This window comes from Pygocentrus nattereri, chromosome 7 (genome assembly GCF_015220715.1).
Source record: "Pygocentrus nattereri isolate fPygNat1 chromosome 7, fPygNat1.pri, whole genome shotgun sequence".
NCBI lineage: Eukaryota > Metazoa > Chordata > Actinopteri > Characiformes > Serrasalmidae > Pygocentrus > Pygocentrus nattereri.
The window spans coordinates 26,182,930-26,198,053 of record NC_051217.1 but is presented as its reverse complement, the minus strand read 5'-3'; the positions used below and the strand labels follow the sequence as shown (position 1 = coordinate 26,198,053).

At 46.2% G+C, this 15,124-nt stretch overlaps 1 protein-coding gene across 3 annotated transcripts in view; it reads left to right on the top strand.

The window, feature by feature from the left end:
• dner (delta/notch-like EGF repeat containing) overlaps positions 1-15,124 on the top strand; it is a 142,899-nt gene that overhangs the window by 83,713 nt on the left and 44,062 nt on the right. For 2 of the 3 annotated variants that reach the window (XM_017686935.2, XM_017686934.2), the window contains exons 2-3: positions 12,678-13,004; positions 14,162-14,256. In XM_017686935.2, the coding sequence (XP_017542424.1) occupies positions 12,678-13,004; positions 14,162-14,256 (422 nt within the window). Of the gene's footprint in view, positions 1-11,386; positions 11,549-12,677; positions 13,005-14,161; positions 14,257-15,124 lie in introns of those variants that run through there. The other variant, XM_037539784.1, reaches the window with a different exon arrangement.

The window sequence follows — 15,124 nt, the reverse complement described above, 5'->3', positions numbered from 1 at the left end:
AGAGAGAGCATGAGTGAGATAGATAGAGAGAACAGAGAGAGAGAGCTCAAGCGAGACAGAGAGCAAGACAGACAGAGAGAGAACAGAGAGAGAGCATGAGCAAGAGAGACAGAGAGAGTAAGACAAAGAGAGAGAGAGAAAAGAGAGAACAGAGAGAGTGCGAGCGAGCGAGAGAGAAACAGACAGAGAAAGTGCAATCGAGACAGAGAGAGGGAGACAGAGAGTACAGAGAGAGAGCATGAGCGAGAGAGACAGAGAGAGTAAGACAGAGTAAGAGAGAAAGAGACAGAGCAAGAGAGCGAGTGAACGAGAGAGAGACAGACAGAGAGAGAAGAGTGAGAGAGAGACAGAGCGTGAGAGAACAGAGAGCGAGCGAGAGAGAGAACAGAGAGAGAGCATGAGCAAGAGAGACAGAGAGAGTAAGACAGAGTAAGAGAGAGACAGACGGAGCGAGAGAGAGACAGACAGAGAGAGAAGAGAGTGAGAGAGAACAGAGAGAGAGAGAGACAGAGACAGACAGAGAGAGAGCGTGAGCGAGACAGAGAGCAAGCGAGAGAGAGACAGACAGAGAACAGAGAAAGAGCGTGAGCGAGACAGAGAGAGACAGAGAGAGAGACAGACAGACAGACAGATAGAGAGAACAGAGAGAGCACAAGCGAGACCAAGAGAGAAAGAGAGCGAGAGAGAGACAGACACAGAGAGAGAGAGAGAGAGAGAGAGAGAGAGAAACACACAGATAGGAAGAGGGAGCGAGAGAGACAGACAGAGAGAAAAGAGAGAGAGAGAGAGACAGACAGAGAGAGTGTGAGTGAGTAAGAGTGAGTAAGAAAGAGACACAGAGAGACAGTAACAGTGAGTAAGAGTAAGAGTGAGAGAGTGAGACGGGGAGAGAGAACAGAGATTGAGAAAGAGAGAGAGACAGACAGACAGACAGACAAAGAGAGAGAGAGAGAACAGAGAGAGCGCGAGTGAGCGAGAGCGAGGGAGACAGAGAGAGTAAGACAGAGTAAGAGAGAGAGAGACAGAGCGAGAGAGCGAGTGAAAGAGAGACAGACAGAGCGAGAGAGCGAGTAAGAGAGACAGAGAGAGAGAAGAGAGTGAGAGACAGAGAGAACACAGAGAGGGAGAGAGACAGAGCGTGAGCGAGAGAGAGACAGACAGAGAAAGAACAGAGAGAGCATGAGTGAGACAGACAGAGAGAGACAGAACAGAGAGAGAACAGAGAGAGAGTGTGAGCGAGACAGAGCGAGTGAGAGAGAGACAGAGAACAGAGAAAGAGCGTGAGCGAGACAGATAGAGAGACAGACAGATAGAGTGAGAGGGACAGATAGAGAGAGAGAGAGAGAGACAGACATAGAGAGAACAGAATGAGAGCGCGAGTAAGAGAGAGAGAGAGAGTGAGTGACAGAGAAAGACAGAGAGGGAGTGAGAGAGAGAGAGAGAGAGAGAGAGAGAGAGTAAGAGCGTAAATGAGCCCAATCATTTCCCACCTCACAGGGACACAGTGTTATGTTGTGGTTTATTGCAGTGGAGAAGCCAGATGCTCATCTTAAAGCCCAAACATGTGGGTCAGAACTGTGAGTCAAACAGCGGGAACGGAAGAGACATCTGTATAATGAATTGTGTAACGCCGGGCCCACGCTACAGGATTTATATGGTGGAAATGACACCCACACATGATGATTTTACACACTTCTAGTTCTTAGTTATCTCAGATCTGCGGAGGATGAAACACCACACACTTTCAGATTACACTGATGAGAGACAGAGAGAGAAGAGAGTGAGAGAGAGACACAGATAGAGTGAGAGACAGAGACAGACAGAGAGAGAACAGAGAGAGAGTGTGAGCGAGACAGAGCGAGCGAGAGAGAGACAGATAGAGAGAGAGACAGATAGATAGAGTGAGAGGGACAGATAGAGAGAGAGAGAGAGAGAGAGAGAGAGAGAGAGAGGCATAGAGAGAACAGAACGAGAGCGTGAGTAAGAGAGAGAGACAGATAGAGAGAGAGAGAGAGAGAGAGAGTTAGTGACAGAGAAAGACAGAGAGGGAGTGAGAGAGACAGAGAGAGTAAGAGCGTAAATGAGCCCAATCATTTCCCACCTCTCATGGACACAGTGTTATGTTATGGTTTATCACCATCCAGCAGGCACGGATCCTCTCATGGGTTTTAGCAGCCTGAGCCACCAGGGGGCTCCTGCAAGCAATATAAAGACAAAATAAACAGCTATTTTGACTCGCATTGCCAGGAGTGGTGGTTACTTTACTAGAAACACAATGTCCAAAAAAAAAGGGGCTGCTTTCTATGTATTTTCTGAATGTCCACTACATTTTCTCCTCCAATCACTGTTTAGGCCTGGTCCACGCTACAAGATAACTGGGCCGATTTTGAGACCAACTTGCTCCTTCAAACAATCACAAAAGGTCTCCTGATATCACTGTGATCTTCCAGTGATCCTGCAGTGTGGAGCGTCTATAAGTGGACAACAGAGAAGGAGGATAAACTTCTCAAGCTGTGGCAGCATCGTGTGTACAATGTGTGCTGCACAGGTTTGTTTCACTTGATTTTTTTTGTTCAGAAAGCAGCACCACCAACAATAGCCTCACTGATGTCCACTGTGTTTATTTAGATCTGAAGTCATAGACATTTCACAAGAAATCCAGAGATTCAAAGCAAAATTCATTGAGATTCAAAACCGTTGCTTGCTTGTGTGCATAATCTGAAAGTTTCTGGTGTTTCATTCAGAGCAGATTGTGTAATGTGCCTGATGTGGGGGGTCTTGCATTTTCAGCATTGGTTAGGATTTTTAAAATCCCATAGGGTGGCCAGATCTTAGCAAACGTTCCACTGTCATGACTTCCTTGATCAGGTTTTCAGGTTTTTAACAATTTTTAGACAACCAAATATTTATGGTCAGGGGCTCATAATCTGACCTGCCAATGGAACTGACACATTAAATTATGTAATGCTAAAAAACTCAAGTTGTTATACTTCTCATTATGAATAATTTGAAACATGTGGGTTTGGGAGCTCCTGCTGGTGTGTCAAATGAGTGATCTGTAGGTCTCTGTTAATAAACAAGCCCAAACTAATTTACAATAAAATTAAATGGTGTTTGTCTAAATTCTGAAAAAAGGCGCATCAGTCACGACTGCATATGTGGACATATTTCTATATTGTGCTCCATTTACACAAAGTTAGGTTAGTTCATCATTTATGTTGAACAGACTCTCCCAAAATTTTACGCTGCTGCGCTGACGTGTGCTACACTGGGTCAGTATGACCAACAGGTCTAAACTAGCTCTAAACAAAGTGACCGCTGTGCCCTGATTGGTGCTCTCACTTTGTGCTTCTTTTGTTTTGACATGTTACGTTTTTTATATACACAGAAATCAAAAGTAACGACAAATTTCTCAAAATGTAGTGGACGAAAAAGTCAGATATTAGTCTTTGAAATGTAGTGGAGTGAAAATAAAAAGTCGCCCAGAATGGAAAAACTTCAGTACAGATACATGAAAAAATACTTACAGTACAGAAACTAATTACATTTACTTAGTTACTTAGTTACTGTCCACCACTGACAGAACTCCTAGAAAGCATCCATTACTGTGAGGTACAGTTATCTGCCTACGTGAAACAGAATGTTCCCTCAGAATGATGCATGATTGAAAGCCGTTACAGAAGATGAAATGGAGAGATTCATGGTTTGAGGAACACAGCTGATGTTCTCCAGCTTCTCATTGAATCTTCCGTTCCACCTTAATGCTGCACTACATGAGACATTTAACCCTGTGGCATCTTTTCCACTGCATGGCTGATCGGTTCTAAGCACTATTTAGGCCAAACACAATTTAAAAATGGTTCATCAAGGGTTTTTAATAAAAACAGCGGCTCTGTTTATAACCACGAGTCCTATATAGAACCATTTCAAGCCTAAATGGGGAATGTTGATGGGGAATGTGTTGTACATGGTTCTATATAGCACTAAAAAGGGTTCTAGTAAAGTTATGTCCAGCTTGTAGAACATGTGAGTGAATGTGTCTGTCTGCCCTGTGATGGCCTGGCAACCTGTCTAGAGTGTATCGTGCCGTCCGCCCAATGACAGCTGGGATAGGCTCCAGCTCCCCCCAGAAGGAAAGAAGCAGCTTAGGTGTGTGTGTGTGTGTGTGTGTGTGTGTGTGTGTGTGTGTGTGTGTGTGTGTGTGTGTGTGTGTGTTTGTGTGTTTTATTTATTTGCACAATTAGCTGATCCAAATACAGTGGGGCAAAAAAGTATTTAGTCAGCCACTGATTGTGCAAGTTATCCTACTCAGAAAGATGAGAGAGACCTGTAATTTTCATCATAGGTACACTTCAACTATGAGAGACAAAATGAGAAAAAACAATCCAGGAAATCACATTGTAGGATTTTTAAAGAATTTATTTGTAAATTATGGTGGAAAATAAGTATTTGGTCACCCATAAACAAGCAAGATCTCTGGCTCTCACAGACCTGTAACCTCTTCTTTAAGAAGCTCTTCTGTCTGGCACTCATTACCTGTATCAATGGCACCTGTTTGACCTCGTTATCTGTATAAAAGACACCTGTCCACAGCCTCAAACAGTCAGACTCCAAACTCAACCATGGTCAAGACCAAAGAGCTGTCGAAGGACACCAGGAAGAAAATTGCAGAACTGCACCAGGCTGGGAAGAGTCAATCTACAATGGGCAAGCAGGTTGGTGTGAATAAATCAACTGTGGGAGCAATTGTAAGAAAATGGAAGACATATAAGACCATTGATAATCTCCCTCGATCTGGGGCTCCATGCAAGATCTCATCCCGTGGGGTCAAAATGATCATGAGAATGGTGAGCAAAAATCCCAGAACTACACGGAGGGACCTGATGAATGACCTGCAGAGAGCTGGGACCAAAGTAACAAAGGCTACCATCAGTAACACACTACGCCAAGAGGGACTCGAGTCCTGCAGTGCCAGGCGTGTCCCCCTGCTTAAGCCAGTACATGTCCAGGCTCGTCTGAAGTTTGCCAGAGAGCATGTGAATGATCCAGAAGAGGACTGGGAGAATATTATGTGGTCAGATGAAACAAAAATAGAACTTTTTGGTAAAAACTCAACTCGTCGCATTTGGAAGAAGAAGAATGCTGAGTTGCATCCCAAGAACACCATACCACTGTGAAGCATTGGAGTGGAAACATCATGCTTTGGGGCTGTTTTTCTGTAAAGGGGACAGGACGACTGATCTGTGTTAAGTGAAGAATGAACGGGGCCATATATTGTGAGATTTTAAGCCAAAACCTCCTTCCATCAGGAGGGGCATTGAAGATGGAACATGGCTGGGTCTTCTAGCATGACAACGATCCCAAACACACCGCTCGGGCAACGAAGGAGTGGCTCCGTAAAAAGCATTTCAAGGTCTCCAGAACCTCAACCCCATAGAAATTTTGTGGAGGGAGTTGAAAGTCCGTGTTGCCCAGCGACAGCCCCAAAACATCACTGCTCTAGAGGAGATCTGCATGGAGGAATGGGCCAAAATACCTGCTACAGTGTGTGCAAACCTGGTGAAGGCTTACAGGAAACGTTTGACCCCTGTCATTGCCAATAAAGGTTATGTTACAAAGTATTGAGTTGAACTTTTGTTATTGACCAAATACTTATTCTCCACTGTTCTGCCTTCACTGCGCGTCTGCGTACACAGCTATGCAGACAGCTTAACACTCTTCCTTAAGTGACCAAGACACGTGGTGGAGTCTTTAAGTGTTTTAATGGAAGCGGTGTAAAGCTAGGAAAAAAAATAAAAACCAGGAAACATGACTTTCAGTTCCAACATATAAATAAATGAACCACTTATCATGTAAAGCAAAAGATATCAACTGAATTGGCTGTGGGGTTGTTACAATACACTACAGCCAAGTTGAGGTATCACAAACACCAAAACACAGAAGCTAACAGTGGCTGACTAGCATAAATCCACAGATCAAACTATGCTATAAAACAAAAACATCTAGCAAACAGAAGGCACAAAGAGTCTACAAAAAAGGTCCAATTAACTAAATACTCACAGATAATGCCTGAACAACAAGAAATAAAGATTGAGTTTTGACTGCTGCTTGCAAGCTCCTCCATGTTGCTCAGAATGCTGCCCAGTGTCACTGCAGGAACTGCACCACTAGGGGGGCAGTACCAATGCTAAGCATGAGTCAGAACATCCACCATAATTTACAAATAAATTCTTTAAAAATCCTGCAATGTGATTTCCTGGATTTTTTTTCCTCATTTTGTCTCTCATAGTTGAAGTGTACCTATGATAAAAATTACAGATCTCTCTCATCTTTCTAAGTAGGAGAACTTGCACAATCAGTGGCTGACTAAACACTTTTTTGCCCCACTCTATTGATCTTTGAGATTATTAAAATAGATCATTAAAATAATCTGAAACCCGTGTATATGAATTTGTCACGAATGCTGGGCTGTGTTGTGTGAAGTCAGGGACCTGGTGTTTAGTGTGAGGGGCTTTATGAGTCAGACTTCTTTTCGAAATGTGAATATGCATGAAATTTCCATCCACAGCCGCTAAACCATCTATGCTGTGCTGTCAGACAGGTATGTGGTCGCGCTGGAGGAGCTGGCCTAGTTCTTCTGAGACTGTTTTGTTCAGTGTGGTTCCCCCGAGGGCTGGACTGAAGTGTTCTAGACGTGCTCAGACTGATCTTTCTTGTCAGTCTGACAGCATCTCACAGCTCCAGGTTCCTCAGTGCTAAATAAAGACTGAAGCTCATGGTCTTTAGAGAGAACATGTGCTGCCTGTGTGTTATTATACTCATAAAACTGCTCCATTAACGCACTAACAGCTCCATCTTTACCACATCAGATAAACAGCACTGCAGCGTCGCTCATATTACAGCCTTATTATTACAGTGTTATTACTTTATTATTACTGTATTATTACAGTATTAGTGTGTGTATGTGTGTCTCTGTGTGTGTATATATATATATATATATAGTGTGTGTGTGCATGTATGTGTATATATATATATATATATGTATAGTGTATAATAGACATATATGTATGTATTGCTGTTGTCTGAACAAAACCTCATATTTACATTAAAAGTACAGTATGTTTGTTCCTTCTCCTGTAAAGTTACCATTTTGGAGATGGGAGGTTTTGATATGACAGCGACATACATATTTATACGCAAATGTATATATTCATTTTTGTATACAATAATATATCAAGGACCTCTCCATGGATCACCACCTTATCGTGGTGGAGAGGTTTGTGTGCTTGAAGGACCCTAGGAGCTATGTTGTCTGGAGCAAAAGCTCCTGGTAGGGTCTCCCATAGCAAACTGGTCCTAGGTGACAGGCCAGACAAAGTGTGATCCATAACCACCCCTATGAGGACAACAAAGCAGGACTTGTGTACCCTGCCCGGATCAGGGTTACCGGGGCCCCACCCTGGAGCCAGGCCTGGGGGAGGGGCTCGCCAGCGAGCGTCTGGTGGCCGGGCATTCACTCATGGTGCCCGGCCGGGCCCAGCCCGAAGGAGCTACATGAGTCCCCCCTCCCATCGACCCACCACCGATGGGAGGGGCAGTAGTAGGGGTGCGGTGCATTGTGGATCGGGCAGTGTCCGAAGGCGTGGGCCTTGGCGTTCTGATCCTCGGTTGCTGAAACTGGCTTTTGGAACGTTACCTCACTGGCGGGGAAGGAGCCTGAGTTGGTGCGCGAGGTTGAGAGATACCGGCTAGATATAGTTGGGCTGACCTCAACGCACAGCTTGGGCTCTGGGTCCAATCTCCTTGAGAGGGGCTGGACTTTTTTCTTTTCTGGAGTTGCCCATGGTGAGAGGCGGCGGGCAGGTGTGGGCTTTCTCATAGCCCCTCAACTCTGCGCCTGTATGTTGGGGTTTTCCCCGGTGGACGAGAGGGTAGCTTCCCTACGCCTTCGGGTTGGGGAACGGGTCCTGACTGTTGTCTGTGCTTATGCACCGAACAGCAGTTCAGAGTACCCAGCCTTCAGTCCTACTGGGGGACTTCAACGCTCACGTGGGCAATGACAGTAAGACCTGGAGGGGTGTGATTGGGAGGAATGGCCTCTCTGATCTGAACCCGAGTGGTGTTCAGTTTTTGGACTTCTGTGCAAACCACAGTTTGTCCATAACGAACACCTGTTTGGACACTCGGGTAAAGAGAGGAGCTGAGCTGTCAACTGATCACCACCTGGTGGTGAGTTGGATCAGGTGGTGGGGGAAGATGCCAGTCAGACCAGGCAAACCCAAACGTATAGTGAGGGTTTGCTGGGAACGTCTGGCAGAAGAACCTGTCAGATTGATCTTCAACTCACACCTCCGTCAGAACTTCGACCAGATATCGGGGGAGGTGGGGGACATTGACTCAGAATGGGCCATGTTCCGCTCCTCCATTGTTGAAGCGGCTGACTGTAGCTGTGGTCGCAAGGTAGTTGGTGCCTGTCGGGGCGGGAATCCTCGAACCCGGTGGTGGACACCCCAGGTGAGAGATGCCGTCAAGCTGAAGAAGGAGTCCTACCGGACATGGTTGGCCTGTAGGACACCAGAGGCAGCTGGCAGGTATCGACAGGCCAAGCGATCTGCGGCTTCAGTCGTTGCCAAGGCAAAAACCTGGGTGTGGGAAGAGTTCGGTGAGGCCTTGGAAAGTGACTTTAAGTCAGCTCCGAAAAGATTCTGGCAAACCGTCAGGCGACTCAGAAGGGGAAAGCAGTGTGCCACTAGCACTGTATATAGTGGAGATGGTGTGCTGCTGACTTCGACTGAAGACGTCATTGGGCGGTGGAAGGAATACTTTGAGGACCTTCTCAATCCCACCAACACGTTCTCCAGTGAGGAGGCAGAGTCTGGGGACACGGGAATAGGCTTGTCCATTACTGAGGCCGAAGTTGCTAAGGTAGTTAAAAAGCTCCTTGGCGGCAGGGCTGCAGGGGTGGATGAGATCCGTCCCGAGTTCCTCAAGGCTCTGGATGTTGTGGGGCTGTCTTGGCTGACACGCCTTTTCAACATTGCGTGGACATCGGGGGTGGTGCCACTGGATTGGCAGACTGGGGTGGTGGTGCCTCTTTTTAAAAAGGGGGACCGGAGGGTGTGTTCCAACTACAGGGGAATCACACTCCTCAGCCTCCCTGGTAAGGTCTATGCAAGGGTACTGGAGAAGAGAGTCCGGCTTATAGTCGAACCTCGGATTCAGGAGGAGCAGTGCGGGTTCCGCCCTGGTCGTGGAACACTGGACCAACTCTTTACCCTCTCCAGGATTCTGGAGGGTTCATGGGAGTTTGCCCAACCAGTCCACATGTGCTTTGTGGATTTGGAGAAGGCATTCGACTGTGTTCCCCGGGGTATTCTGTGGGAGGTGCTTCGGGAGTACGGGGTACATGGCTCTTTGCTACGAGCCATTCAGGCCCTGTACAAACAAAGCAGGAGTTTGGTTCGCATGGCCGGCAGTAAGTCAGACTTGTTCCCAGTGAGAGTTGGACACCGTCAGGGCTGCCCTTTGTCAGCGATTCTATTCATAATTTTTATGGATAGAATTTCTAGGCGCAGTCAGGGGATGGAGGGTGTCCGGTTTGGTGACCTCAGGGTCACATCTCTGCTGTTTGCAGATGATGTGGTCCTATTGGGGACATCAGGCCGTGAACTTCAGCTTTCACTGGATCGGTTTGCAGCCAAGTGTGAAGCGGCTGGGATGAGGATCAGTACCTCCAAATCCGAGGCCATGGTTCTCACGCGGGAAAGGGTGGAGAGCCCTCTCTGGGTTGGGGATGAGCTCTTGCCTCAAGTGGAGGAGTTTAAGTATCTCGGGGTCTTGTTCACGAGTGATGGTACAAGGGAACGGGAGATTGACAGGCGGATTGGTGCTGGGTCAGCAGTGATGCGGGCTCTTTACCGGTCTGTTGTGGTAAAGAAAGAGCTGAGCCATAAGGCAAGGCTCTCGATTTACTGGTCGATCTACGTTCCCACCCTTACCTATGGTCATGAGCTTTGGGTAATGACCGAAAGAACAAGATTGCGAATACAAGCGGCCGAAATGAGTTTCCTCCGCAGGGTGGCTGGACTCTCCCTTAGAGATAGGGTGAGAAGTTCGGTCATCCGGGAGGGACTCGGCGTAGAGCCGCTGCTTCTTCACGTCGAGAGGAGCCAGTTGAGGTGGTTCGGGCATCTTGTTAGGATGCCTCCTGGACGCCTCCCTTGGGAGGTGTCACAGGCAAGTCCACCGGGGAGGAGACCCCGGGGAAGACCCAGGACACGCTGGCGTGACTATATTGCCCAGATGGCCTGGGAGCGCCTCGGAATCCCTCCCTGGGAGGTAGTGGAAGTGGCTGGGGAAAGGGAGGTCTGGGCTTCATTGCTCAGGATGCTGCCCCCGCGACCTGAACCCCGGAGAAGCGGAAGATGATGGATGGATGGATGGATGGATAATATATCAAGGATTGTTGAGGAGGAAGCATTCCTCAGGATCAGACTTAGGTCAGATCTCTTCATTTCCCTTTATGATATATGTAAATATATCATAATGGATATATGGAGTCTAATGGAGTAAACTGGAGGAGGAGCTGTCTGAACTTATTATATATATATGAGTCTGAGTATGAGAGACAGATGAAGGGAGAGATAAAGAATAATGAATATACAGTTTCATCTGAGCGCTCCAATTGGCTTTGGGTTTTCTAACCACAGTATCCATGGCGACACAGTTACTGTCATATAAACCTGGTGAAGTGTTGATGAAATTTGTTTAGGACACTTACGCACAGATATAAGAGCAATAACATCAACCTAGACTCAGTTTATATCACAATACCTACATTTAGAGTCGGTTATTCATTCAGCCTAACGATGTGTGGGGATACGTTGGTGGCTTTCCTCTCACATCGCTTATCATATATGTCCTCTATGGGTGGGAGGACAGCTGTGGTGATGTGTTGAGCAGTTTTGACCATCCTCTGCAGGGCCTTGCGTTAAGCAGACGGTGATGGCAGCTGGTCAAGATGCTCTCCACTGTGGAGAAGTTGAACAGGAGCCGTTGTGGCAGGTTGAGCTTTTTTAACCTTCTGAGGAAATTAAGGCGTTGTTGGCTTTTCCTGATGATGTGGGATGTGTTGAGCGACCAGGTGAGATCCTTGGATATGTAGACACCAAGAAACTAGAAGCTGTTCACCCTTTCCACCATCGCCCCCTCAATGCTCAGTGGTGCATGCTCTCTACTTCCCCTCCTGAAGTCAACAATCAGTTTTTTGGTTTTGCTGACGTTGAGGGAGAGGTTGTTGGCAACACACCACTCTGTGAGGAGCTTGACTTCCTCTCTGTACAGTCCTTCATCATTGTTGGTGATATTGCCTGTGATTGTGCTGTCATCCGCAAATTTAATGAAAGTATTGAAGCTATGTTTTGGAGTGCAGTCATAGGTGAACAGTGTGTAGAGCATTGGTGAGAGGACACAGCCTTGTGGACAACCTGTGCTGAGTGTGAGGGAGGGGGAGGTGTGTTCACCCATCCTAACACACTGGGGTCTGCAGGTGAGGAAGTCTATAATCCAGCTGCTGGTTATTCATTCAGCCTAATGAGAAAACGTAGAACAGACTCGGTTTATATCACAATACCTACATTTAGAGTCAGTTATTCATTCAGCCTAATGAGAAACTGTAGAACAGATTCAGTTTATATCACAATACCTACATTTAGAGTCGATTATTCATTCAGCCTAATGATAAACTGCAGAACTGACAGTAATGGATGAATTATATATTCAATATATATGTTTATTCTGCCATATATTTTAATTATTTACAGTGTGTTGTATCCCCCACAGAGAACAATACAGAGGTAGGAGAGCTCACAGTGCAGAAAGGAGGGTGTGGGTGATGTGGTTGGGGTGAGAGTCTCTCTCTGAGCTGAAGGGAACAGGATAATTAGATTAGCTACACAAAGATAACACTTCATCATTTAAACTAATGGGCTTCAGCGCTCTGCACTCATTCAATCAGTTACAAAGCAAGGCTAATGAGTTTAGAAATAGAAATAGAAGCACATTATTCACCACAATGCTGCACACTCAGCTCCACTGGCCCTGTAGGCGTGCTGACAAGCATTGTTCTGATACTCAACACTGAACTTTTCTTAATCCTGTGCTTTGTTTTGTCTCTTAGTTTTAGTAACTGTGTTAAAGTGCTCATATCTTTTCTGATATGAGTTAATCTAGTGTGTAAACATTGTTACAGTTTCAAACTGTACCGTTAGTAGTACATACAGTCCATATATGGGCATTTAGCTGGTTGTGGTTGTATAAAAATTTTTTTCACCTTATTTCATTCAGCAACAGCAGTTTAACCCCACCCATTCAGCTACAGCAGTTTAGTCCCACCCATTCATCCTACAGCAGTTTAGCCCCACCCATTCAGCTACAGCAGTTTAGCTCCACCATTCAGCCTACAGCAGCTCAGCTCCACCCATTCAGTTGCAGTTGTTTAGCTCCACCCATTCAGCTATAGCAGTTTAACTCCAGCCATTCAGCTGCAGTTGTTTAGCTCCGCCCATTCAGCCTAGAACAGTTTAGCCCCACCCATTCAGTCTACAGCAGTTAAGCTCTGCCCATTCTGATTGTTTCTGCCCAGACTTTAATCTATAATTTTTTTTTTCATTCCACAGTTTTTTGCCGACCCCTGCACCAGTGGCCCATGTCTCCATGGTAACTGTAGCCGGGATACGAATGGTGCTGGGTTCGTGTGCGAGTGCAATGACGGATACGGAGGGGTCAGGTGTGACCAGGCCATGACAACCTTTGACCTCCCTGAGTCCTGGGATCTGGCGGAAAGTCACGCCCCCGAGAGCGTCACTCCAGTCACTCCAGCAACAACCACTCAGCCGTCTCAGCCAATCACAGCCAACCCCACCACTCAGGCCCCTCCCACCCTGCAGCCATGGCAACCCAAACCCGGACAGAGAGTGGTGGAGGTCCAGTGGGACGAGCAGCAGGTGAGCATGGACAATGTCGGAATGTTTTCCTCTTTTGATAATTAATATCCGAGTCAGAGCGTGTGAGTGAAGAAGAGCGTCAGACAATTCCACTCCTCACTCACATCACTCCACTCCATCACTCCCTTCTTCTCCACACAGTTACATGAAGAAGGAACCTGAAAGATCTCAAAGCTCCTCTGAAAAGGCAGAGTGTCTTCTGGCTTGTTGGGCTGAATGGGCTCATTTACTAGTCAATATAGTCAATATATTGATTAGCCACACCGTGTGCTATTGTTCAGAAGCATGATGCCTACATACATTTAAGACATAAAATAAAGGTCAGAATGATGGATCATATGGAGCAGAGCTGGGATTCTCTGACGTGTGAGTGTGGAGTGGGAAACGGGAAACCTGGAGTGGAGTTGGAGTTTTGGGCGAGGAATGGATTCGTCTGCCACTCAATTCTATTTATACCTAGGGCCACAGAACAAGGTGAAACACTGCTGCTTTTTTAGTTCGTTTCCACGTTTTGTTATTTTATGTTATATGAATATATTAATATGTAAAAGGGGCATCCATCCTCCTCTGGTCCACACCGGATAGTAGAATTTTACAGATGGAATAATAGATAAAAATACAGAAAAAGGGAAAAGCAGGCTGTTATTGGACAGACATGTTTAGATTAAGCAGTGGTGACTATTAGAGGCCGATCAGAGCAACACTGAGAATCAGTCAGTGTTGGTGGTAAAAACTACAGAGAACCATGAAGGTCAACAACTGTTAGAGGCTGTAATGAAGATCTGTTGTGTGACAGCAAACTAGCAATAAAGAGCCCAGAGTCGGTCCTGGGACTCGGACATTCAGGACAAGTGTAAAAAAATGCCCTTAAAATGCCTCAGTTCTGGGACAGTCATGGGCTGGAGGTTAGGGAACCAGCCTCATGACCGGAAGGTCGCCGGTTTGATCCCCAGAGCCGACAGCACATGACTGAGGTGTCCTTCGGGCAAGTGTGCTCACTGCCCCCTAGTGTGTGTGCTCACTAGAGTGTATGTGGTGTTTCACTTCATGGATGAGTTAAATGCAGACATGTAATTTCCCCGTTGTGGGACTAATAAGGGTCACTTAATCAGTTCTGTAGAGATCTGACAGAACCTGTGTGTGTGTGTGTGTTCCAGATCACTGATGGTTCCGAGTGTGGGAGCTCTGCGGGTCCTGACTCCGCTGGGACGATGACAGTTTCCATGGAGGCTGCTGAGGAAACTGCTGTAAAGTAAGACCCTTTATTCTATCCAATAGTAAGCTCCTCCCACACAGCCCGATTGGTTGAAAAGTATTCCACCTGTGTTGACATATTTCATAACACTCTACCTGTATCACTCTGCTGACCACCGGTTGCTTAGCAACAACAGTGGTCACTTTACTCAAGTTGCTGACACCACGCTTTGCATAATTTTCAAGCATGAAAAATATTACTTATTTAATTGTGTTCTGGGCTTTTTCATTTTACTTTTTATATGTTCTCTACTTTACAAAATGGTTCTTAAGCAGTTAGCAGAACATTGGAATTGATGTCACAACCATGACCACTTTTACATAGGATCACATACTTGCACGTTTTAGCTTACACAGTTTATCAAATGATCATTGCAGCTTCCAAAGGATCCAAACATTGAAAAGGAGTGACTGAAGGTTTTTCCTCCACAGCCCAGATGATTTCACTCCCAACCTAACCGTCTAGCCTTAACCACTGCATGGTCCAACACAACTCTCCTCACTTTTGGTACCAGCTGCTACATTTTCCACTCAGTGTAGCTGGTTGTCATAGTGACGCCAGATGCCGTGATGTGACGGAGACAAGCTGTGGTCAGAAGAGGCTGATGGCAGCGAGACAAAAGACTACTGAACAAAACAGGAGAGTTTGGGGAAAAACTACATCTGAGCTCAGATGATGGCAGCGAGATGATTGTGGAACCTAAAGGTGATGCTAACCTGGTAGGTAACATTAGCATATGTGTTTAGGAAGAAGGGGACAATTCCCTCCGACTAATCAGCCGTCTGCAGCGTTCCTACTTCACTTTCCGTTATCAGCTGAGGTCACTCGGAACATTCGACTGATGGGATACCAAAAACACTACCAG